Source organism: Leptodactylus fuscus, chromosome 8, assembly GCF_031893055.1.
Source record: "Leptodactylus fuscus isolate aLepFus1 chromosome 8, aLepFus1.hap2, whole genome shotgun sequence".
NCBI lineage: Eukaryota > Metazoa > Chordata > Amphibia > Anura > Leptodactylidae > Leptodactylus > Leptodactylus fuscus.
Window position 1 is genome coordinate 12,803,050 of NC_134272.1, and position 23,561 is coordinate 12,826,610.

Here is a 23,561-nt window from a genome sequence, read left to right on the forward strand (position 1 = left end):
CAAATAAACCAAAAATTGCAAATTGTGGCACAACAATGACCCTGCGCCAAAATATGCGACTTATCAGACATAACACCAAACAGGTAGGGGCGCTGGTTATGGGGGTGTCAGCAATGGGGCATCTGTTATATAGGGTCTATAAGGCTTGTGTATTAAGGCTATACTATACGTCACATATGTCTGTTCACATTGTTGTACACGGGACGCGTGTTCTTATTTTTGATTTCCAAAGGTCGGATATGCCAGGCAGAAAAACAAAATGCCCGGAGGTGTATGTCACAGATCCTTCATCGTGATTCCTACAGTTTGGGCGTTCGCCCCTTCTTATCGCCACCTGGGGCTCTGACAAGAGGCTGAACATGTAAAGACGGCTCTTCAATCCACCTGTGGCCTCTTCTTCAAGGGACATCTTATCCATACATTCTCTCAATCTGAATACGTGTAAAGTGCGTCATTCCCTTAACCCCTTCAGGACCAGAAATGATGGTATATGAACTCTGTGTTTATAAGAAAAGCTGTAATGGCGGCCATATTGATGTATAAGCTGTAATGGCCCCCCCATATTGATTCAATATTGTAGAAGATGTAATGGTGGCCATAATGGTGAGCAATCCTGTGCAGGCTACAATGGAAGCCATATTTACACAACCCTGTAAAAACTGTAATGGTGACCATGATGGCTACCATCTGAGAGACATAGGAAACGGGTGACAAGAATTTATTGATGACTCAAGCATCCATATACTTGGGATTTTTGTGTTCGGGTAAATGGTCCTTAGCACACACATGTACGGATTACAGATTACAATCCATTATGATAATGAGCAGATTACAGCGACCGGCTATAATCTATGGGGGAATCTGGATGCAAGTATAACATTTCTCTGCAGCACCTCCACTGGCAAACCAAGGTATTACACAGTGTCCACTGAAGTTATGGACAGAAAAGATCCCTGTAATGAAAGCCCCGACCTGTATACACTTGGAATTGTATTGTTGATGTGTATATATGTGGTGATATGACATATGCAACAGGAGTATATTCTCTTTTTGGCCCTGTAATGTTAATTACTTGTGGTCACTTTGGAGAATTCCTGGGGTTTTGTGGCCTTAGGTGTACGAATAATTTTCTCTCTTTTTATTTTAGAACTGTTTGCTTGTTTGTCACATTTTGTAAAAGCTAAAGCTTTGTGTATTGAAGTGTTCACTTTAATGTTAGTCCCTGTATGTTGTATGGATCCCGTGTGCCGGACGTAGTGTGTATGTGTTGGACTCCTATTGGTCCTGAATACAATAGGTGGTGGCAGCGTGTATCTGGGGGTACGTGGACTGTGTTGGGGTATGATTTATGCTGAATTTGCAGAGAGCTAACCCCAGGTAGTCGCACTCCTGTCACCTGCTAGGACGGTCTGTCAATCCCTTTACATTAATTCCCTGTCTGAGATTGGAACACCAGAGCCCCCCTTAAAACATTGCTATATCGTAGTCATTTGTGCATACGGTATCACCTGTCTGCTGCATGTGAGATACACGCCACATTTATTATGCTATGCCGCCATCAGATTGATAGAAATCACATAATACTCTTTTGTTTTGACTTCTGTGTTTCCCTGAGCCGCCTCCATTCACCCTAAATCTGCGGTTAGGGGGCTATTATTTCCTGGCAGGGTGTTATAGCGCCTCTCCATTAGTTCTGCCGAACCTCAGCTCATTTCATGCTCATTGCACTTTGTGACGGGTGATGGGCTCATTTTGACATGAAATCCCATTTTACATAACTATTCGTTTTAAGTAGGGGGGAAGGGCGATCTCATGGAGTAATTACCTAATGGCGCCTTCGTCACTCCTGATTAATTTGTCCTCTCCGGTGTGTTTTCCTCTACGCCTCCGCTCCATGCTACATAATTGTAGAAGTCAGAGGACAAAACACATCACTCACAGTCTATATGGAGACTTTCTCTATATAAAGCACCATTAACCCCCGCCTCCCCCTATTTTCACCTGTTTGGTTGCCAGTAATGGCCAGATCTATTGGCGTCATGGGTTGCGCAGCACTTTTCCACGTTTCAAATAAAGGTAAGTCCTGTATGACATTCGAGGCGAGATAATGCTCCAAGACCTTTTTTTTGCAATCATTTTGCACCATTTTTCGGTCGCACTTACAGGCATCTCTTTATGTCTCAGCCCATTTGTGACAATAAGATTTGCCTAATTCTTGCATCCTAAACAGACCCCATTAGAGAGTAAATCAGGTCAAAATTGGTAGAACTTGATAAATTTGCAGAAAATGTAGCTTTTTCTTTTTTGTCACTTGGCAAATTTGGAAGTAGTGTAGGCCCTGGTCAATAGAAGGGGGTCCTCTGTTCAGGATCCGCATTTTTAGGCTTGTGCACACATCAGTAAATCCAAAACTGATGGTATCCGTGTGTCATCCATGGTTTTCACTACAGACTTGTGTACGGAGCCATCAGATGAATGGGTCTGCCTATTATGTGCAATTATGGACCCGCAACACAGTCATGTGCTTAGGGCCAAAAGGCCTTTTCACACTAAAAATTCAGAGTAATGTTTCATTTCACCTTTGGGGGCGCTGTAGGGAAACCAAACAGTTGCTGTCAAGTTCCTCTAGAGCAGGGGCGGGCAATTTATTTTCCCATGGGGCCACATGAGAAATTGTAACGGTTCTAGAGGGCCATGCACGCCACGGCAAATTTAGCTCCACCCACTTCTTCACTGACTCCGCCCATTCTCAATCATTTTTCCCATGTGCCCCACAAAGTAAAATCCTCCTACAGTCACCCTAACATTATAACGTTTCCCTCAGTATTAAGTCCCTGGTACCCCAGTATAAACTAGTAGAAACTAGAGGGGACATTAAACTGGGGGCAACTAGAGGCAGACGTTCTCCTCCAGCTACCCCCCCCCCCCATGGTTTAATATCCTCCTCCAGCTGCCCCAGTTTAATGTCTCCCCTCCATGTGTATTCAGTTTAACTGCCCCCCTACATCTGCCCCTAGTTCCTCCCTCTTGCTCACACATGCTGTCTCTTCTCTCTTTACCATCCACCAGCCCCCATTGCTGGCAGCTTGCAGGAAGCACACAGTTCCGTGTGGCTCCTCCCACTAACGAGTCATAGCCTATCCTGGTAATAGGCTGTGATGACATCATCACAGGTCCTTGAACAAACTTCCACTAGCTAGGGGCCACACGGTGGCTCAGTGGTTAGCACTGCAGCCTTGCAGCGCTGGAGTCCTGGTGTTCAAATCCCACCATGGGCAAAAAACCATCTGCAAGGAGTTTGTATGTTCTCCCCGTGTTTGCATGGATTACCATCCCATATTCCGAAAAAAGACATACTGATAGGGAAAAATGTACATTGTGAGCTCTATGTGGGGCTCACAATCTCCATTTTAAAAAAAACCAAAAAACTTCCACTAGCTATGTGGGCCGGATAGAAGCAGTCAGAGGGCCGGATGTGGCCCGCAGGTTGGCCATTGCCCAGGGCTGCTCTAGAGATTACAGCTGATTGGTGGTGATTCCAGCAGGGGGAGACTTTGGGTATTTCTATGAGATCCTCTTCACAAATAGCAATTGTCCAAAGTGAAGAATCCCTTTAATAAATTTGGTGCAAATCTTTGGTTACACTGGTATAACAGGATCCTCTGGTGGGCTCAGGCACAATAATGGCCCAGAAAAAGACATCCAAAATTGAAGTGTACTATGGTCTATTTCCTAGGGGATGTTGGAGGGTGGGCCCAGCAGAACCATTATATTTGGTAAGCCCAAGGGAATCTGACACTATATAAAAGGTGTTGTCCAGAATTGTGAAAATAGATCTATATCTTTTCCAGAAGGAACTCTTCATCTGTCCCTAGACTAGGTTATGTATTGCAGCTCATCCTTATTCACTTGAATAGAAACACGCTGCAGTACCAGAGCCAGCCTTTGGAGAAGAGTGGCGCTGTTTCAGGAAAAATGCCCTTGTTTTAAAATCTGGACAACCATGATGAGGGGCTGGATGCCCAAAAGGGGTTTGATAAGGTGAATGTAGCTGTTATTTTTACTCACCGCCCCTGGGCCTCGGCCTACGCTTATTATACTCTCTGTTCTGAGAAGAACCCAGGGTATAATAATAAGACTTTCTCTAACAAACCCGGGGAGACAAACCTCTCAAATATTCATCAAATTTTTTTTTGAGGTTCGCCCATCTAGTCATGACCCTGTTCAACCAAACGGATCTGTTCTCTTCATGTAAAAACGGACAGCAGAATCATGATCTGAATGGCGCCTAAGGCCCCGTTTACTTGTTCTTCGAATACCTCATACCCCATATTCTGTCAGATTTGATGGCAAATGTAGCGTTGATGGCCACCACAATGACCCCATTATAAGTAAATGGGATATGTCAAGCACCGATTGTCTTAATAGGACGACTGCGCTAAATACGCCCTCGAAATTTCCACAATGGAGCAATAAAAACAGGAAATTTCTCCGCCGACGGCCTCATTTCCATAATTCAAGAATGATCGATGGGATCATCGCCATGGACGCCATCGATCATATCGCATAAACGGGGTCCATCATCCGGCCTGTACAGGTCACATCCCTTCAGAAACGGCGACTCGAGAAATCGATCTCCCATTTTAATTGGATTGAAGAAGCCGATGAGGCAGGAGACGCACTCGCCGCAAAATGACATTTCACACTCTCTGACTTCCGGAGCGCCATCACCAAGCTCCATTACTTCAGCGCCATCATAAATTTAGCGTGTACGCAAATAATCCCATGATCCCCCCTGACTCATTACATTCGCTTTTTTTTCCCAGTAAGAGATTCATTTTCCAGTTAGGCTCACTTTATACACGACAGGACTGTCAGTCTTTAGGATGACGCCGCAGCAGAACAATTATCCTAGAAGAACGATGTGTCAGGGTTTTCGCAGAACGTCTCACTGTCGGAGGCAGCGCGTTTATATCGGCAACCTCCAGGGGTTAATTTGTACGGGTAAGATTAAAAAGCGGCGCTCCGGTCTTGATGTTTGATACGGATGAGGCTACAATCCAGAGCGATTTACTCAGGAGATAATTTGTCTAATTAATGGGGATGGCGGCCATTTTGTTTTTTATTAAAGGACCATCTCCATATCATATTTATCCATCAATGGGTATAATCAGCAATAACGTAGAACTATAGGGAACAGAAAAAGTTACCCAGAATGCATTTTTAATCTAAATTTCTACTAAAATGGGCAAAACAACCTTCTAGTTTAGGACTAGTAGTGATTGCATAGGTAACGACGGAGAGACAATTCACTAAAAAGCAATTGCCCGCGGACAACCACGGACCCTTTAGACTATCATAGGGTCTGCAAGATTTCCGCCATTTTTATGCTGAAACGATTTTAGGCAGATTCTGCAGCGGAGTCTTCAACACAGATGTGAACCTAGCCTGAGAAAGTCTCTGCCGTATAGTCAGTTCCTACGACTACTCATGTCCATGGCAGGGCTCCACAGTCATAGTGCTATCCCCCCCTACAGCTTAATCAGAGTACGTGCAGTTCACATAGGAGATGGGGATGTATTTCACTTCTGTGTTTTGTCCAATATCAACCAGACATAACACCGAAACGGCCTTGTGTTGACAGCACAGACTAAAACCCAAAAATGGAAAGTCCACTATACACTGGACCCCCGCCCACGCAGACGGGAACCCCCAACCCTAAAGACAAAGACCAGGGAGCCGCCACCTACATGTAAAGAAGCTTTCAGGGCCAAGTAATTGATGACAACCCTTAGCACAGGTCATCAATTAAAGATCAGCAGGGAAATGGCCGATCAGCTGTTTGAAGAGGCCGCAGTGTTCAGATGAGCGCTCCAGTCCCTTCACTACTTACCGAGCACAGTGCCGTTCATTGGCTAGTGGCTGTGCTTGGTATTGCAGTCACTAGAATGGGACTGAGCTGTGATCAGGTCACGTAGTGTCACAGAGACTGTGAAGTGGAAGCGGCGCTAAGGAGCTGATTTTTGGGGATTCCTGGACCCAATAGGTCATCTATCTATCTATCTACTGTATATACCAGCTAACAGAGTCACTTTTTTTTTTTTTTTTTTTAAAGCTTTACATGGGGCATGTTGCCATCTAGTGTTACAGTCAGAAACTGCAGTCAAGTGCAAATTTTTATTGCATCTATTACATAGCTCAAGGGTTTTTTTTTGCTTACCTTGTTTTCTTTGTGCTTTAGATATGTAACCCTTTATTACCATGTACAGTCAGTGAAATCAGTTCTAACTCCTGAAAGGCAAAATAAGCAACAAAATCTAATGAGCCCCGGTCGTCATTTTCTCTGCCGCCTTTTTCTGCTCCACATTTCCATCTGGCCATTCACCTGTGCAGCACTTCTCTTCCCTGCTGGACTAACCGCCAGTATCTATTAGAGATTTTGCACGGGCCTCCCGTCTATACTTTCAGATCCGACCCTGGAGACATATCCTAGACATTCCTATATGCAGACATGGGAAGGTTATTTAGGTGCGACTCTCTCATATCTTCCCTGGACCATTTTTTGGAGAGGGGAGGCCAAGACCCCTCGCTGTGTTACCTATAGAGACCACTGGTATCACACCCCAGCTCTTCTCCATTCGTTTAATGCTGCTATACAGGTGTGGTGCCAGTCTGGCCAACAGATTTCACTTTTTTTTGGCAGTGCCCTTTAATCCAACCGTTTTGATGTCAGGTTCAGATCTTGATAGAACGAGTATTTCCCAAATTTCCTCTGCACGTACCTTCTCAATCTCCTTCCTGAAAAAATGAAGAAAAATTCCCTTCAGCTGGTGTTATACTTTCTCACCTCTGCACATTGCCTCATAGCTAAGGCCCGATTCACACCTGCATCCTCAAGTGGACTTCCCGAACGGAATACCGGATACAGTAAGAAGCGGTTAGCTAGGAAAGCACACGGACCCCATAGACTGTAATTGGGTCCATAGTTTCCACACGAATCGTGCGGAGAGAAAAGTGCCGCTTGCGGTACTTTTCTTTGTGCAGGATTCATGCGGACACTGCACAGAAAACACACGGATTCTATTATAGTCTATGGGGTCCATGTGGTTTAGCTTTTTAATGCGTTCGGTATTCTGTTCAGGGGGGTCCCCAAGTGGACTCCCCGAATGGAATATCGAATGCAGATGTGAACCAGGCCTAAGCATTGGAGACAGACCCCCCTCCCAATTAGCCCACTAACCCAAAATGGACGGCCCCAAGATGGATTAGGGGCAGGACTTACATATCCCTATATTACCAAGGTAACAAGATATCATCTCGTCAGCCTTCTCTGTCCATATCAAACTGATGGCTGAGGTGACAATGACCAAAATTCACCAGCGGGCAATATGGCTGCATATCCTGTTGTATGTGGCATACCGCTCAACTCAATGCAGTGGGACAGGCCTGGATTTCGGGTGCTGTCCGGCTGTCCTGGGTGGTAGGAGAGAAGTCCCAGCTTCATTGAGTTGAGTACAATGGTGATGCAGGCAGGTGTGATGTAGTGACAACATGGCATTGCACCTACTGCCCCGGAGGTGTTGGCAGCCCAGACTTCTCTGAATGAAGGGGCATATTTATGGCCTCAATGATGGCGGAGGCCGAGGGTGCACATTGCACTGACCGTGCACCTGGAGGCAAATATACACCAACTCATAACTGGCATAGACTCCCAGCATTATTTATGCCAGACAGCCCTGCAGAAGGGGTTAATAGTGGGGCATATTAAGGAGGACATTATATTGTAGGGGCCATATTAAGGGAAATATTGTACTGAAGGGGCCATATTAAGGGTAACATTACACTGTGGGGGCCATATTAAGGGTAACATTACACTGTAGGAGCCATATAAGGGGAACATTACACTGTGTGGGCCATATTAAGGGTAACATTACACTGTGTGGGCCATATTAAGGGTAACATTACACTGTGTGGGCCATATTAAGGGTAACATTACACGGTGGGGGCCATATTAAGGGTAACATTACACTGTGGGGCCATATTAAGGGTAACATTACACTGTGGGGGCCATATTAAGGAGGACATTACACTGTGGGGGTCATATTTAGGGTAACATTACACTGTGGGGCCATATTAAGGGTAACATTACACTGTGGGGCCATATTAAGGGTAACATTACACTGTGGGGTCATATTGTGGGTAACATTACACTGTGGGGGCCATATTAAGGGTAACATTACACTGTGGGGGCCATATTTAGGGTAACATTACACTGTGGGGCCATATTAAGGGTAACATTACACTGTGGGGGCCATATTAAGGGTAACATTACACTGTGGGGGGCATATTAAGGGTAACATTACACTGTGGGGCCATATTAAGGGTAACATTACACTGTGGGGGCCATATTAAGGGTAACATTACACTGTGGGGGCCATATTAAGGGTAACATTACACTGTGGGGGCCATATTAAGGGTAACATTACACTGTGGGGGCCATATTGTGGGTAACATTACACTGTGGGGGCCATATTTAGGGTAACATTACACTGTGGGGGCCATATTAAGGGTAACATTACACTGTGGGGGCCATATTGTGGGTAACATTACACTGTGGGGGCCATATTTAGGGTAACATTACACTGTGGGGGCCATATTAAGGGTAACATTACACTGTGGGGGCCATATTGTGGGAGGCCTAATGAGGAGCAGATTGCAGTGTAGGGCTGAGACAGGTGATAAAGCTGAGTCCTCCAGGGAGTCAGTGAGCGCAGCCGCCTGCAGTGGACGCTCTAGCCCGGCTCCCGCGGCCTCTATGGTGCTGTTCCGGCGGAATGTGTCATTCGCGTGACGTCTCCTTAGCCGGTAACGTGTGTGCGCTGCTCGGAGCGGGGAGTCGGCTGCTTCACCACCCGGAACTTCTATCGCTAGTCGGTGGTTCAACAACTGCAGCGGCGGCAGCTCCTCCTCCACCCCCGGTTATTCCTCCCCTCAGCCCCGGATGCTGCTTCCCGGCATACATAGCGAGATCTTCTAGTAACCTCCTAAGTATCTGCCCTGTCAGTGTGGCCTCTGCCCCCAGGAGCCCTAGTGACCAGAATAACTCCACTGTAGTCTGATCACTAGTGTACCCCTCCTCCTGATCACTAGTGTACCCCTCCTCCTGCCCCTCTGATCACTAGTGTACCCCTCCTCCTCCTGATCACTAGTGTACCCCTCCTCCTGATCACTAGTGTACCCCTCCTCCTGATCACTAGTGTACCCCTCCTCCTGATCACTAGTGTATCCCTCCTCCTGATCACTAGTGTACCCCTCCTCCTGATCACTAGTGTACCCCTCCTCCTGATCACTAGTGTACCCCTCCTCCTGATCACTAGTGTACCCCTCCTCCTCCTGATCACTAGTGTACCCCTCCTCCTGCCCCTCTGATCACTAGTGTACCCCTCCTCCTGCCCCTCTGATCACTAGTGTACCCCTCCTCCTGATCTCTAGTGTACCCCTCCTCCTGCCCCTCTGATCACTAGTGTACCCCTCCTCCTGCCCCTCTGATCACTAGTGTACCCCTCCTCCTGCCCCTCTGATCACTAGTGTACCCCTCCTCCTCCTGATCTCTAGTGTACCCCTCCTCCTCCTGATCTCTAGTGTACCCCTCCTCCTGCCCCGATCTCTAGTGTACCCCTCCTCCTGCCCCGATCTCTAGTGTACCCCTCCTCCTGCCCCGATCTCTAGTGTACCCCTCCTCCTGCCCCGATCTCTAGTGTACCCCTCCTCCTGCCCCTCTGATCACTAGTGTACCCCTCCTCCTGCCCCTCTGATCACTAGTGTACCCCTCCTCCTGCCCCTCTGATCACTAGTGTACCCCTCCTCCTCCTGATCTCTAGTGTACCCCTCCTCCTCCTGAGCACTAGTGTACCCCACTTTCTGCCCTGATCACTAGTGTACCCCTCCTCCTGATCACTAGTGTACCCCTCTGCCCCCCGCCCATTGTCCAGTATATTACTCTACTACTAACCCAATCTGCAGCGTAGCATTTATCTCCCGACCACTGACCATGGCAGCAAAGTCAGGCAAGACCTTGGATTTGGAGGGGAATTGTGTCCTGTGCTGTCAGGAATTGGATATCTTTGCTATTGGGAAATGTGACCACCCCGTGTGCTTCCGCTGCTCCACCAAGATGAGGGTGCTGTGTGAGCAGAAGTACTGTGCTGTGTGCCGGGAGGAGCTGGACAAGGTACGGACTGACATGGCGGCGCAGGCCTGCTCTCTGTCACATTGTCCTGGTGTTATGAGGGAAACTGTCAGCGGGTTTGTGCAGATCTGCTGACAGCATTCGCTCAGTCACCTGGAATCCAGCTTACAGATAACTGTGTGGGCGTTCTTAGTTAGGTCATGGCTGAGAGAGAGAAATCGTAAACTGAAACCTAAACCTTCTGACAACTTTCGTTTTCTGCTATCACATCTGCCATTGATAGATTCTGTAATTTACTTTATTAACAGATTTTGGCTCCTTTCTGAGAAATCCAGAGCTAAGATCCACTCTGTCCTCTTATTAATAGCATTAGACCTGCTCACAGCTGCTGACTGAGAATTTGGGTGGAGTATGGGTTTAATATGGGGATGTTAAGGTGGGGAGGGGACACCTTATACACTTTAGGGGGTTGTCTGGTTCCAATAGAAAATCCCCCTATGTATATACAATACAGGACTGAAAGCAGAAGGGTCTGTCCCCTGTATAATGTCCGGGTAGCATCAGAGCTGCAGTGATGGCACCCAGACACGTTACAGGGGGGGGAGGCACCTATTCTGTACCTATGATGACCTTATAAGACATGTAATAAATGGCAGCACTCCAACAAATAGAAGACGGCTGGCTTTACTTTTTCTAATTGTTGGAGCGCTGCCATTTTTTCCACTTCTTATGTAAAGTTGAAGATTTGCCATCGTGTAATTTGGCTCTGCATCCGCTTTGTATACTGTGCTGCTTCTGCATTTTTTTTCCATTATGGTGGCCATTGTAAGTATTACATGGTGACCATTCAATGGCAGCTCCAGACTGAGACCCTCCTGCTTAGCGGCTCTTGTTGTGACCCATATCAGGGGACCCCTCTCTTTTACAGCCGTATACCCTGATGGTGGTTGTGTAGAGTGTTGTCATCCCAGCGCAGGCCCTGACACTAGATCTTTGCATTGTTTGGATGACGTCTGTATTACACTGTTTTGGCCCACTTACTGACTCACTACCATGGACCTTCCCCCTGTGAATCCCCATTACTAAACAGACTGGCCCGCTCTCATTCCTCAGGTCTGAGGAATGAGACCGCTGCACCCAGTTATTGACGTGCTGAGAATGGGGGGATATTAGAAGTCCGCTGCTGGGTCACCAGGGAAAGAAGAGGAGAGTACTGTGAATTTTTGCTTTATACAATTTGCAAAGGTTTTTACTGTTTATTTTATGGAATCTTTAAATTCCATCTACTGGTGTCAATTGTATAAATATAATTTAAAGGGGTTGTCCAGCAGACATTGGTTTGCCACCTAGCTGGGTTGGTATTCCCCGATTGAAGGGTCTCCACACTCGCAGATCAGCTAACCATTACATAGATGCTTGTGGCTGGAGTTCCCCTTTAAGCTAAGCTGAGAATAAAACCATCGACATAATTGTAACAGTGACATTTCCGTTGCTGATATTCTTGTCCATTGTTTGTCCGTCCGGCTGGTTGCATTGCCGGGATCACCCTGTTACTCCTCTGTAGACATGTGACTCCTCTGCTTCTCGTCTTACAGGTGGTGTTTGTTAAAAAAGTTTCTCCTTTCTCAAGCATCAACACCTCCCAGATGCAATGTGAGAAGAAACACGACATCTACTTCAGTGATGGCAAGCTCTTCTCCCTGTTCAGGTAAGTGAACCTTCAGACCTGCTGTAGGCAGGCAGATACGGCCTGGACAATCCGGGCCATACATTCCCCATATCTCCTCCACTGAATTTTGTCTTGAGAGCGGGACTTCTTGCGTCCTGTGATGTTCGGAGCCCCTGCCTCCCCATGGTACTGCTGTCACGCTGTATACAGAACAGATAGTCGTACTCTTTGGTGTTCTCTTAATACCGATGTGGTGCCCGTCACATGTACTTAATGGGTTATACAGTTTCTAATATTGATTTCCTATATATATATATATATAATATATATATATATATATATATATATATATATATATATATATATATATACACACACACACACAATATGGCCTCTGTGTGTTTCCTATCCAGGCGGTTGCTACAACACGAATGTCACCTGTGCCCCGACATGAGACCTTTCCACGCCTTTGCTGACCTGGAACAACACATGAGAAAACATCACGAGCTCTTCTGCTGTAAACTCTGCGTAAAGCACCTGAAGGTGAGAATATTTTCCATCACTGGCTGCAGATGTTCCTTGTGCTTGGCATAGAAGCATCTGGGCGAGGTCCCCTCCTGTATACAGGGTCCTATCAGATAGACATGGCCTCTCTACATCACTGTATGAGCAGCACAGGGCTCTGTACACATAAACCAGCAAAAACTGTCTGGAGATTTCTGCTCTGAAGCCTGCAGATTTGTGACAGCAGCTCTTGGTATATTTATGCAGAGAGTTTGGTGCTGACACTGGGGCGTCTGTGTACACTTACCTTTCTCCAGGGTGTTTAGATGCTGTAGCTAGGGGGCACCAGGTTGGGCCTGACCCTTAGTCACGTGATTGGAGGCAGCACCCGGCCTTCTAGTCGCTCCAATGTGTTCAGCCTCTGCTATGATTGTTCGCTCTACTATATTCTGCCAGATCCCATCGCACATGTGGACACTGGATGGGGAGGTGTAGAGTGCCCAGGGACTACCTGCTGGTTCTGATCAGGGTTGACCCCTGCCCAGCACACCTAGGTAAGGTGCCTAAAAGCCCTGTAGGAAGTAAGAACTCGCAGAACTCTGTTAAAGTCTCCTCTAAACCTCCCTGTGTGAACCTGACCTGATCACATATGCAATACCTGAGTGGACGTTCTGTTCACCACTTCTAGAATTTTACCTACGAGAGGAAGTGGTATTCACGTAAGGACCTCGCCCGTCATCGCATCCAAGGGGACCCTGAGGACACCTCGCACCGGGGCCATCCTCTCTGCAAGTTCTGTGATGAGCGCTACCTTGACAATGATGAATTGTTGAAGCATTTGCGCAGGGACCACTATTTCTGCCACTTCTGTGACTCGGATGGTGCCCAGGAATACTACAGGTAAGTGACGGAGGCGGCTGTGCCCATTTAATGCCAGGGAATTCATCTTCATTCTTCCCTTGTTATATGTTAACTATGGACGTCCCAGTGGCTGAACTGCCACAGATCATATATAAATAGCCCTATGTCACTACGATGGTGGATAAACTGCTTTAATGCCTTAAAGGGGTTGTCCAGGCCCCAAATTGATTTTTGATAATAGGTTATTGCTATGCGATCTGTTGGCCTAACGTGCGGACCCTGCACAGGCGCCAGAAGCTGCTAGTGGATGAGCTCTGTAATAGGCGCAGCACTGCGGTCCTGTCCACTCCATAGTGGTGTTTCTGGGGAATCACAGCATTGTTCTGCACGTGCTGCCCGTCCTCCTCTTTTAGTACCCGGAGGTTGCTGAAACCGCTGATCTGTGCAGGTTCCAGGAGTCTGCCCCCCACAGATCAGACTGATGACCTATCCTATGGACAAGGCATCAGTATGAAAATCCAATGTGCCATAACTGTGTTCTATACTGTATAGTGATGATCTGCGTCTCCTCTTGTAGCGACTACACATTCCTGCGAGAACACTTCCGTGAGAGTCACTTTCTGTGCGAGGAGGGAAGGTGCAGCACCGAGCAGTTTACACACGCCTTCCGGACTGAAATTGACTACAAGGCGCATAAGACCTCGTGCCACAGCAAGAACCGCGCCGAAGCCCGCCAGAACCGCCAGATCGATCTTCAGTTCAACTACACGCCAAGACATAACCGCAGGGCTGAGGGTAACCACTGGCTTTTAATATCACTATCAACCGTGCATCTGTCCTGCCTTCATGTCAGACCTGAATTGTACGCTTATAGAAAAGTCAAGAAGACTCCAACTTTGGTTTTTATGGAAAGTCTCTTGTTGGCTCACTGCTGAGTCTTTAAGAGGTTGTTCTATTATGGACACTTATCCCCTATCTACAGGATACCGATCGCTGGGGGCTGACTGGATACCAAAAGTCCATTTAAGTCCATTGTGAATGGAGCTCCAGTGCAATTGTGTGACCCGAGCTCCATTTACTCCTATGGGACTGTGATCTCATTCAGTATCCGCAGCCCCGCAGAAGTGAATGGAGCGCTGATCACACAAGCTCACTGGTGCGCCATTCTCAAGGAGGCCTTAGGTGGACTTCTTGTCCTGCTGATCACTGGGGACCCAGCAACCAGACCCTTATCCCTTGTCCTGTGGATTGGGGAGAAGTGTCTATAACTGGGCCAGCCCTTTCACCTTAACAAGTTATTCCCAGGAGAATTGAGGGTGGGGGGGTGGGGATGGTGGGCGGGGTATGTCCCCCATTCTGAATGAAGCAGTGGGCAGGCAGCACGTGCATCTTACGTTTCATACAATGGGAGTGCCTGAGATAGATGAAGTCTAGTGTTTGGCCGTCTCTGTCCCTCGAATTGAAATTATTGATGAGACGCGTGCTGCTCCATCACAGCTCCATTTAGTATCGGGGACAAAGTTCCCTTATTCTCCTGATCAATGAGGGGCAGGTCTGTCAGATGACCACTGATACGCAAGTCCTATATAATAAGTTCTATAAGATAAGCTAACTTGTTTAGATGGGAATGCCTTGTTAAAGGGATTGTCCATGGATTTGTGTGTATTGTAGTTCTGCTCCATTAAAGTGAATGAGGCTGAACTGCAATATCGCATACTACCCGTGTGCGACTTTTATAAGAAACCGGCCATGTTTTTCTAATCCTGGACATACCCCTTTAAGATCTTGTGACATTCGCTTAAAGTTCTGTGCTGAGAACAAGCACAAGATTTCTAGATGTTTAGGGGTAAAGTGTGGTTTATGACTTTGATGCCATTTTATGTTTCAGGTGTAGTTGGAGGAGAAGATTACGAAGAGGTGGAGCGATATAACAGGCAGGCGAGAACAACACGGGGCTTAGCACGGGGCGGCCAGCAGAACCGTAGGGGGAGCTGGAGGTATAAAAGGTAAGCCGTGACTGGTGAGCCAGTGATGCCCTGAAAACATGGCTGCAAAACTAAACACACCCTTATTAATGGTTCTGATTGTTGCCTTGCAGGGAAGAGGAAGATCGGGAAGTTGCTGCTGCGGTGAGAGCGTCTGTTGCCGCCCGAAGGCAAGAAGAAAGTGGGAGGAAACAAATGCTTGAGAATGGCGATAACCTGAAAAGTAGGATGGAGGACCCCAGGGATCCTGAGGAGGGGCGCAAAATGAAACCTACCCCCAAACCTTCTGGTGATGCCATAGGTCACAGAACTTTTGGATTGCTTGTTACGATTTCTTTATAAGGACAGATGTTATAACTATCTGTAAATCTTTCTTTAGGTCCAAAAGAAGTGAATATGATGTCAAACGCGTCCAATGGGGTATTAAATCCACAAGATTTCCCAGCCTTTGGCTCTGCTGTAGCTGCACCGCTAAGGTAGGATGGATGTCTTCTCCTATGGGTCATCCTACTTAAAGGCTATGGACACCTTTTGTTATTGGTTACCTTGAGTTAAAAAGTTGCAGTGGATTTCTGGTTGCAACCTTCAGTTCCAGCCTTCAATATGCAGCCTACTACCTGCTCCTAATTTGTCTCTTATATGTGTGTGTATATGGTTCCCTGTAACGCATACTGTGTCTATCAGCTATGCATCCAGGATGTTGTTTCCTACACTAGATCTCCTATGTCAGTACAGCTTTGTTCCTCTGCTGATTTATCCTGCTGCAGTCCATGATGGATCTGTTTTCCCTTGGGCTGGCAGACACTGATGCTGAGGAGTGTGTGATTTGACCCTTCACACTCAGCAGAGTCTGCAATGGTTCCTCCCTTCTCTCTACACTTGTACACAGTCTGTGCAACGTCACCCTTCTCCCTGTCTTCAGTCAGTGTGATCTGCCCCTCTTGAAGACTCGGCTGCTTTCTGTCCTTTTCCCACACCTCCTCCTCTCCCCCTGCTGATCTCTCTCCAAGGGTATGTTCACACAGAGGTTTTTGCAGGCGGACTTTGATGCTGAATCTGCTTGCAAAAAAGGCTCCCATTCACTTCAAATGGAGCTGCTCTCCCCCCCTTCCCCAGCAGAAAAAAAGAAGTGACGTTCTTTTTTGCCGCGGATTCCCTGGCTCGAGAATCTCTCCCAATGAGGCCCATTTACTCGGACCTAATCAGGAGCGGGATGCCGCGACAGAACGCCAATGCACTGCGTCAACATCCCATTGCGGCAAGCCGCGTGGAGAGTTCACACGGCAGAAAAGCTTTCCGCCATGTGAACATACACTTGGACTGAGAGAAGGGGAAGTGGAAAGAGAGAGAACAGAAAGAGGTGACGCAGCCAGGAGCAGTGTGCTGTCTGAAGCAGCAGGAAAGCCAGCTCTGTACAGAAGTTACACAGACTCTACATTAGCAAAACTGTAGGAAATTTTAATAAACGTTATTTAGAATGTTTAATTTTCCATTTAGGAAGGAAATGAACAGTTAAAAACTCTCAATGCAAAGGTCTCCATAGCCTTTAGAAGGAGATTTGTTGTAATCAGAAGCGAAACCACATACAGCGACATACTGCACCATACTATAATCGCTACAAGACAGTCTGGTGCTGGCAGTCAGGGGCTTCTAATGTCTGTCAGGACTATAATGCTAGGACCCCTTCTGCTGGCGTACAGTTCAGGCCAGTAAACCAGGTCTGAATCGAGGCTTTAGTGTAATATGTCTGTTATTAAATTAAGTCTTTTATATTGGGGCGAGTTCACACCTGCGCCCGGTCTCCGCTTTGCAGGTTTCCACCTTCTGGCCGAGAAACTGGACAGGAGATGGAAACCGGCAGTCAGTTTTCAAACCCATTCATTTGAATTGGTTTGCAAAGTGAGCGCTTCCCCACAGCGAAACTTTTTTTTTTTTTAACTGGACACAGTCGGACATGCAGGACTTTGTGTCCGGTTAAAAAAAAAAACAACTTTCGCCGCGGAGACCAGACGACGCTCACTGGCGGACACTGACTGCCGCTTTCCGTCTCCTGTCCAGCTTCCTGGACAGCAGATGTGATGTGGTGATGTCACTTTGCCGTCCCTGTAAACGCCTGCACATCCGCATGGAGAAATTTGTAGCCTGTCAGTCTTGTGTAGATGTGTCCTGAGAGTTTGTTTTATGTCTTTGGATTTTCAGTGCTCCAAAACCAGCTCCTGTTAAACTGAAGGAAGAAGATTTTCCAAGTCTTTCCTCGGGCTCTTCCTCGCTGTCGGCCTTCCCTGCCGGGCTGTCGTACACGGCCTCTGCTCGCTCTTCTAATGCTTTCCATGAGGAGGATTTCCCAGCCTTAGTGTCCAAAATAAAACCCGGTAAACCACTGTCTTCTGTCACTTCCGCTTGGGCAACTTCCTCCTCCAAAAATACCACAAAAACCTCTTCTCCTACCGTCTCCTCTGCAAGCAAAATCTCAAGACATGCCGCCCAACCAAGTATCCCAAAAGTGTCCAACAAGAAGCTCCAGAAACCTCCCTCCTTATCCGAGGATGAAGATGATGGCGTCGGGATAACCGCACAGGAATTCCGTAACGCGCCCACCATGATGGATATCTCTAAGCTGCTGACTACATCGAGCGGGAAAAACAACAAGAAGAAGCGAATGGGGTCAGAGAAGCCGAGCAATCCCGGCAGTGGTCAGACCGTAGAAGACAGGTCAACCAGTTCATCTCTCAAAGAGAACGCCACTGAGGTTGAGCGCACCCCGACACCGCCCGCTATGTCAATCCTCAGCGACAAGTCCAATACGGTGGTGAACGGGCTGAGTGAGAAAAAGGTGCCGGACAAAGGAAGTGTCTGTAAAGAGCCCCCGGGGCTAAAAACCTTACCCAATCCTGGCCCAAAGTACCCGGGACCTGATGAAGACTTTCCAGCGCTGGTGAACAGTAACCTTCTGAGGATGCCGCCACCAGGTACATATAGTCATATTGTATCACTTATATGAAGTCCTCCATGTTTTGGGGTATTGTTTTTATGGCATTTCCTTCATTGCAGTGTATATGTGATGTCCGTACTTACAGCAAGGGCCTAATGGGCACAGGGCAAATGCAGGGACCTTTAGGCATCCAAGTGGGACCCTGCAATTGCATGGTGGGCGCACCCAGGAGCTCTGTTCCTTGTCTTACTACTTAGATGCCGTAGTCCTCCACCAGGGATAGACATCACTGTGACAATATTATATTAGTTGATGGGAACTAGACTTGAACAGCGCGCTCACCATGACTTGATAGGATGGGCTTCAAGGCATTAGTGTCTGGTTGAGGGGGGTCCACACTTGCCAAAATCCATTATGAAGGTGACTATGTAATTGGTGCTATTCCCCTTTTGCAGGGTTTTCTCCTGTGGTGTCTGCTGTGCCATTGCCGCTTCCTCCTCCAGGATTGTCCTCATCAGTCGGGAAACCTCCTCCAGGATTCTGCGGCGTCTCATCCGCGCCTCCTCCTGCCCAGCCGCACACCAAGCCAGTCAAGGAGTGAGTGACGTAAACTATATTCTTCCAGAAGCTGTAATTGTAATGAAGTGTCCAATTCTTATAAGTGTCCCCGCCCCACCCCCATCCTCCTCCTCCGTCCGTTCGTTTATATGGACAGACCCAAATATGAGATCATGGGGATTGTAGGAAATGATTCTGTTGCCCATCCATCCCCTGATAACACAACCGTCTGCCTTACGCTTCCTTAGGGCTTCATTCTGCACCAGGACTTACCTCATACCTGAAAACTTCCAGCAGAGAAACATCCACCTGATCAACTCCATCAAAGATTACCTGTACAGCGACGAGTCCAAGTTCAATGAGTTTAAGTCCCATTCTGGCAAGTTCAGACAGGTAAGTGCCGAGAACACAGACGCCATCGCTTCTCAATGATCACCAAGCTTTACAGTATTGCCATGTCAGGACATCTGCTAGCCACTAGGTGGCATCTTATGTTTTGATGACTTGTCCTTAGAATAGATCAACACTTGAATGGTGGGAGTTTGGTGCACAGGACCCCCACAGATCAGCTGCTTGAATGCTGCAGCCTCCGATGAATATCTAGTACAGCGCCATACATATTATAGGGACTGTGCTTGGTATTACAGCTCAGCCCCACTCACTTGAATAGGTCTAAGCTATGTCGTACCATGTGACCAATGAATGAAAGGAATCGGGCCACAGCACATGTGAGTACCGTGGTCTCTTCAAACTGCTGATCGTGGGTGTTATTGATCACTTATTGTCCTATGAATTACTGCAACCAAATAAACTTAGTGCATGTTATGGGGTTTTTTGGGGTGTTAAATTCACCTGACTTCCTCCATTGGTTCTGCCCTTGTCCCTATCCCCTGGGTCATGATATCCAAACCTGACCCTGACCCCTGGGTTGTTCCACCTCCTCCCTCTCCTGACTACACAGGCCGTGCTATGGGGGCTGAATATAGTAAAAAGGAGAGGAAGGAGGAGGTAGCGCCAGGGAGCGTCAGGTTCTGGTCCAGGGGTCAGAAACAGACCAGAAACCCCCCCACCTTCCTGTCCAGCATGAAGAATACTGGGTCTCTTTCCTAAAGGTCAGAACCAGGTCCAGCACATAGAAGCCATCGGAGGGAGTCCAGATAAATTTAACTTCCTTTTAACTTGTGCCCTACAGCTGTAGATTGTCAGGGCATGCTGGGAGCTGTAGTTCTGACAATATTGGATAACTTGGATCTCCTGATATTCCCCATGGGCTGCACAGAATAGACTTTGGCTACATTATTTGGTTTTCTGTAGATGAAGGACCGTCATGTATGTTCTCATCGTCTACTTCTAGGGATTGATATCAGCCTCGGAGTATTACAAAAGCTGCCGCCAACTGCTCGGGGAGAACTTCAGCCTGATATTCAACGAGCTCCTGGTGCTTCTCCCAGACAACGCCAAACAACAGGAACTACTGGCCGCCCACCAAGAGCTCCGGCTAGAGCAGAAGCAAAGTACAAACAAGTCCAAGAAGAGCAAGAAAGCCGCCTGGAAAACGGACTCCAGCTCCCCCGAACTGGACTACTCCACCTGTCCCTCCTGCAGCCAGGTGCTGGCCCCCCAGGACGTTGCATATCACAAGACTTTGCACATCGAAGACAATGACTTCCCCTCTCTCCAGGCCATCAGCCGGATCATCAGCTAGGCGCCGGCGCACCTACCCCGGGTGTGGGATAAAAAGAAAGGAGAACAAAATAAGTGCACCAAAAATACCCGTAATAGTAAAAGTGGAAATGTGGGCAAATCCCGGCGTCAATATGGCTGCCTGGGGATAATAAAGTAAATTATTGCGATGCTCTGAGTGGCCGAATAAATGATGATGTGATGGCGGTGCTGAGTGTGCAGGGCATAGAGGTGGTGCCACCCTCTAAAGAGATTGCCCATGACTGCCAGCCGGGGCAGAATTGCTGCAAGTAGTGACTGCCACGTCCAAGGCGCGGCTTAGTGTATCGTATCATTACAGTCCTCCAAGTGTCGCTGTGGAACAAACAGGGCCGCGGTTTATTTCTCATGCCTGCTTTTGCTGCTTTTTTTGGGCCTATGTCTGCTTAATCCGATTCTCTCTAATTCATTGATTGGATAACATTATGGGATGATCATTTTACAAGACACCCCCCCCCCCCCCATCTGATGTGTTTTGTGGGTGGTGATGCATTCTGGGAACTGGATTCATATTGGGTTGTGGTCTAGGGCAACTAGGCCTGAAGCCTGGATTATTGTCTGTTGTTGGGTGGTTGACTGTGCTGTGTTCCTCTCTGTTATCAGCCATTTTCGGCTGGGGAGGATTGTGCAGTGTATTAGTGGGATAAATGAAGATGTGTCCAGAATAATTAGATTTAGCAGATCATCCTGTAACGCTTCTGCATTTTTATAAGCTGCTGACCTTAGAGAGAACCTCTCTGCCTCCTTTTGTAGGTGCCGCTCCTCTGATTCTGGCACAGTTGGAATTTTGGCTCTAGCACCTTCTGTTCCTAAGCAATCAGTGCATTTAGTTCTGGTTCCTGAGATGTTAACTAGACTCCCTAATGTCAAGTGGGTGGAGTCAGGTGGGAACAGGCAAGGGGGTGGAGCTGAGCTCTGACACTGTTCACCTCTGGTTGGAGCTCTGCTCCTGCCTGACACCACCCACTTGTTAGGTGGGAGTCTAGTTGGTATATCCAACACCAAAACTATCAGCACTGATGACTCAGGAATGGTGGGAACTAGAGAAAATATTCCAACTGTACTGGAATCGGTGAAGGGGCGGCTATGGATGACTGGTGGAGTTGTAGAAAGGTTCTCTTCACGGATATAATATAAAATGTCTAGTGATCTGACGTACCTGGGCGCGGCGAGCTGGGGCTTATTCACACAGCAATAAACCATATTATCCTATAATGAAGGGGCCGTGTAAGTCGCAGCACTCTCCTTCTATAGTGAGTAAACGTAACCTGTGACTGGTGCCATGTAGGTGATGTCCGGGTCACACACAGGGGTAGAAGCGGCACTTTTGGTCGAAATTTCGATCCATCCAGTTCATTTTAGTATGGCAGCCCCATCGCACTCACTTTATGGCATGCTGCAAACAATGTGTTGTAGAGCTGTGGAGAAGGCCCTGACTGCCGCACCAAAATTCATTATGGTCATCCCATCCTGTGGGGGCAGCGTCACAAACTCGCTCATGTGCTTTCCAGATGTTTGCCTCATCTTTCCCAGCAGTGACCTCATCATGGGGCGGAGGGGGGGAGGGGTCGTGAAATAAGATCATGGGTCACGTTTTAGAAGGGGTGACTGCAGGTAATAATTTGGTAAAGCAGATACACATGCATGTTTAGCTAAATTGTAAAAATTGAAGGTTTTTAGTTAGAATTTATTTTAATTTTGTTTGCCCCGCCCCTTTCGCAGGTGTCACCATTTTATTATAATATGTCTGACCTGGTACCTCCTTTAGGCCTAGGTTGCCCACAGCGGCCAATCAGAGCGCAGCTTTCATTTTACCAGAGCTGTTTGAGACAAGAAAGCTGAGCTGTGATTGGCTAGCAGGGTTAATGCAGTGGTCTGTATAGATTCAAAAATGTCAAACTTTATTGATATTTTTAACATTATTTTTTTTTTATTTGTAAATGGCTGCTTGAGCTTGTACTTTGAGGTGCGAGGTATCAAGCGCCTCTGACGTCATTGGGGGTAGGTTTAACCCTCTGAGGGCTGCCAGTAGATGACTGATACGCTTTGTGATGTTTGTCTCGCTGTTATGTATTTGGACCGCCCTGACCCGGGCCACCCATCCCCCCCTGCAGTATTAACCCTCTGTATGCTGTACAATTGTTATTGCTGTCTGTGTGCCATGTGACTTATTTGAACCCCCTGGGCTAGTGGCCTCCATTCAGCTGCTTGTGGTGGTGAAGAGGTTAACACCGCATAGTCCTAGCTCCCCCCTCCCCCCCCATGTTCAGCATTGTGGGAAGATTACCGGGGTCTCTGTGCACAGGTCAGACCCAAATCTGCATTGAGCAAATAAAAAAAAAAAAAAAAAAAAATTACACCAACTTTCTGGCTCTATTTTCTGGCAGTAATACATACTAGTCACTAGGTGGCGATATGGTTTACATAGTTTTAACTGTTACTTCCCCTTTTAAGAGGGGCTTTTTCTTTTTGTTTGTTTTTTTTTTCTTTGAGGCTACTTATGACAACCAATCAGATTGTACGTCTATGGTCAAGATCTTATTGGGCGTGGAAGATACACAGGGGTCCAACACCCAGGGCCCACACTGACTAACTGATTGAAGAGACCGCAGTCAGGTGACCACTGAAAACCAAGCACAGCGCCATCCTTTGTATAGTGGCCATGCTTGGTATTACATCTCAGTTCTTTTCATTTACTTCTATGAGAGTTCTGAATATCTCAGGCGGGCGCACCGTCACTCATGTTAATTTTGCCATATTTTATACGTGTAGCAGAGATAGATGAGTTTGTTGCCATGACGTCTTTTTTGTAGTTCTCCCTAGGGCTCCATGGTCCTTGTATAAGAACAGCGCCCCCAATGGTTAGTTCTGGTGTTGCAGCTCCATAACCATTTACAATTCCTACTATAACGAATTCTTTATTTTTAAGGAACAGTGCCACCTTTATCCTAAGGCCGGTCATGGTATTGCAGTGCATCATTTAATATATCAATTTAACCCCTCCTAGTGGGGTAATTTTTTATTTTAAAGAAACCATGCCACCCTCTGGCTAGTTCTGGTATTACAGCCCACACCCTCGAAGTGTCTCTTTAACCCCTACCCTCCCATTACAACCACTTAGTAGCCAGCAGACTTTTTTTT

The 23,561-nt window shown here is 47.3% G+C and overlaps 1 protein-coding gene across 2 annotated transcripts; it reads left to right on the forward strand.

The window, feature by feature from the left end:
* The first annotated feature begins 8,854 nt into the window (after nt 1-8,854).
* On the forward strand, nt 8,855-22,747 carry ZNF598 (zinc finger protein 598, E3 ubiquitin ligase). Of its 2 annotated transcripts, none has more exons than XM_075285512.1 (12): nt 8,855-10,231; nt 11,785-11,897; nt 12,272-12,401; nt 13,051-13,262; nt 13,801-14,018; nt 15,112-15,229; nt 15,322-15,509; nt 15,588-15,684; nt 17,408-18,177; nt 18,596-18,737; nt 18,947-19,091; nt 20,053-22,747. In XM_075285512.1, exons 1-12 carry the CDS (start codon nt 10,052-10,054, stop codon nt 20,401-20,403), a joined length of 2,664 nt encoding a protein of 887 aa, XP_075141613.1. In that variant the 5' UTR covers nt 8,855-10,051; the 3' UTR covers nt 20,404-22,747. The 2 variants fall into 2 exon arrangements, with proteins under 2 accessions (XP_075141613.1, XP_075141614.1); XM_075285513.1 differs by having other exon boundaries at nt 15,322-15,497.
* The last annotated feature ends 814 nt before the right edge of the window (nt 22,748-23,561 follow it).